Consider the following 3,021-nt stretch of genomic DNA (forward strand, 5'->3'; position numbering starts at 1 on the left):
TTATGGCCTTATGATACTTGATCATTCATTTCTACTTTGTGGAATGTGTCTGTCCAAGAGATGCGTTATTTGTTACACATTGAGATAGCGAGTGAGGTGCGGATACTCTTCTTCTGGGGATAACTCCTCTCTTTGTGGTGCTACCCCTTTTCTTGGCATAACCATGATCTGATTGGTTCACTTGTTTTGGAGGTCGTCCAGTTATTAAGGCTCGCCATCCTCCCAATGGAACCCTGCGCCTCGCTATGGCAGTCGGCTGCACCCCAATTTTGGTAGTCGTTTGGAGGCATTTCTTCGCTCTGATTTTAATTTGCCTTGCAGCAGAGTGCCCATTATATTTACCGAAAGTAGCCAATGCAGAGACTAAAGCAGCATCCGTAGTGATATTGTCAAACGCGGACATGAATTTCCTTATAGGGGCTTTGTAAACATCACTATGTTCATTCACCGCCTTGCTGAGCTTTTCAAACATTAATTTCAATCTTTCTTGATCGTCAGTCTGGTCATCGTCGGTTGCTTCTGTACATCTTCCCCGATTCTGAAATGCATTTTCTGCAGAACGCTGTAGATTGAGGGAGTCCAACCTTACAATCTGAGGATCCTGCAGGACAGACTGACCACTCCCAGTGGTAGCTGCAGTGTTCTCATCTCATGTACAGTACTCTTTTCTCAAGGTCGACATACATAAGTTCTCCTGAGGATGCTCCGTATACCTTTTGAAAGGTCTTGTAGTATGATCTGTTCATAAAAAGAAAATAAATTTCAGTCAATATCTACGAGAACTAGTGTGCATAATTATACTCGTAACAGGCAGTGTAGTACCCACCTGTAGCAAAACTGAAGATCAGGACACATGAAACGGTCTGCACAAACATAAACATATTGTTCTCCGTGTTCTTCTGCAAGATCATGTTTTATTGTCTCAAGAGCAGATGATGGCGAGTGTCCATGCTCAAAAAGGTCTCTGAGTTTGGCTATAGAATCCTCAGAGACATCTCTTCTCCTTAGCGCATCAGCACATGTTATTCGGTGATTATGTTCATTTTTAAGCCTTACGTTGAAGAGGAGGCCATGTTTTACATGCTGATCTTGGGTCCTGAATAACAAAAAGCATTGCATAAATTTGAGAAAGATAATTGAATAGTTAACTAGTTTTTGGAAATTGCAATGAAACATTGAGTAACTTCAAACTATGTATATCAAATTTGATGTTTCTATAGCCTAATTCGAATCGATTGCTAAAATTATATCCTTGTTGTTCTAAGATATACTGTCACCAAAAATCATTAATTATACTCTTCGAAAATGCGAAACTGTTACTTACTTTGAATTTGTGATGGATCTCTTTAATACCAAGTTCATGGTAGCAGGGCAGCCTGTGTTTTTTGTCCCTTTCCCTGGTTTTGGTTTGGATGACCTGGTATTGTGTTGGCATCTCATATCAACCTAAAGACAAGAGACAAACAGTAAGCAATAGGGAAATGGCACAACTAAATTATGTTAAAATTTACTTGCCCTCAGTTTGTCACTTTTTTTTAAGCGAACCAGTACTTGACATTAACATTATCATCATAATTATCATTATTATTAAAATTATAATTCCAGCCACAATTTGTTCTCATTAGTTTGTTCTACAGATTTGTCTTGTTTGTTCTAATATTGTGGTGATAAAATTAGATTTTTCAAGAGTGAAAAGGGAAGCTTAATCTCAACCTGGAGCGATTCGAACACATGACCTCTTCCTTAAAAGACATAGCATCCAATTATGTACTCTCTTATTTTATTTATTTTTTGATAATCTTTTTGAATTTTATTAGGGGGAAAAAAGTAAGTAATGTAAATATATTTACCCTGTATGTATTGTAACGCCCAGAATTGGGATATGTCTTGGATTTTCTCCAAGTTAAAGAAGAGGACCTCTGAAATGCTTCAAGCCACTTTTGTACATCTTCCTCTGTTGTTAGCTTCAACCGCAAAAAGCATGTGTAATTTACTTCATCAATATGCTCATGTTTACAAACTTCATGATGGTATTCTGCAGGTAGAATGGCCTGAGGAAGTATATTACATATTACAATTTACATATCTCTCTGACAGTGATGATGTAACTCAACTGATTGTAATTGAATTATTTAATATTTTTAATAAATTATTCATATTATTAATTTATTCATAATTATTACTATTCATAATATTATTAGTATCATTAATTATTATCATCATCATTATCATTATATTTAATTATTATTAAATGAATTATTGATCATTATTATTATTAATACATCAGTACATTGCGACTGCGCTCATCGCTGTTGCTAGTGTGTAGTTAGTAGTACTGTAGCAACCAATGGCATAGCCTACACAACCCTCTATTTGTTTTCCAATCTGATGAAATCATTTAATATGCCATTTCTTCTTCTTCTTATCCTATAAAAATAATATTTTTAAAAGGCCTAGCCTAGCTAGGCCTGACCTATATTATTGTGGGCATGGTAACAAACTCGCCCGAGAGCGTTTGCAAAGGAGGCGCGACAGCACTGACATCATTCATACTGAGTCATCATCGTCGTCCTTTCATCCTCTCTAAACTAGCCTCCTCAGGCTTAGGCGCCAAAGGCTACACGATATAATGAAATTATAATAAAGCATAACTGACCTCTAATTTTTCATAGATTACATCGCGTTCTACATCTTCCTCCTCATCATCACAAATTTCGCATTTGGATACCGTCATTTTTATCTTTTTTATATTTCGAAAAAGTTTTCTTCTTAATTCTCTGAGCTGCTGTGTGTAACTTTATTTTTTCATAACGTCGCGCGAGAAAGGTGACGTAATCGCGATCAATGTAATGCGCATGCGCAAATGACTCTGACTGGGATATCATGAATAATTCATATTTTTTGTCCTCACTTACCTACGAAAAAAAAATTCGCACACGGCGGACGATCATCGCTCTCTACACAGAGAAACCCCGACGCCATTTTTTTTCCATGATCGACGGAGGAGTGCTTATTTTTATA

General features: G+C 36.7%; 1 protein-coding gene across 1 annotated transcript; it reads right to left on the reverse strand.

The window, feature by feature from the left end:
* Nucleotides 1-642: 642 nt before the first annotated feature.
* Nucleotides 643-2,734, reverse strand: LOC140043619 (uncharacterized). The gene is made up of 5 exons (XM_072088142.1): nucleotides 2,657-2,734; nucleotides 1,851-2,078; nucleotides 1,325-1,446; nucleotides 827-1,096; nucleotides 643-738 (listed from the first exon to the last, which is right to left on the reverse strand). The coding sequence occupies exons 1-5, from the start codon at nucleotides 2,732-2,734 to the stop codon at nucleotides 645-647; spliced, it is 792 nt and encodes a 263-aa protein (XP_071944243.1). The 3' UTR covers nucleotides 643-644.
* Nucleotides 2,735-3,021: the final 287 nt, after the last annotated feature.

This window comes from Antedon mediterranea, chromosome 1 (genome assembly GCF_964355755.1).
Source record: "Antedon mediterranea chromosome 1, ecAntMedi1.1, whole genome shotgun sequence".
NCBI lineage: Eukaryota > Metazoa > Echinodermata > Crinoidea > Comatulida > Antedonidae > Antedon > Antedon mediterranea.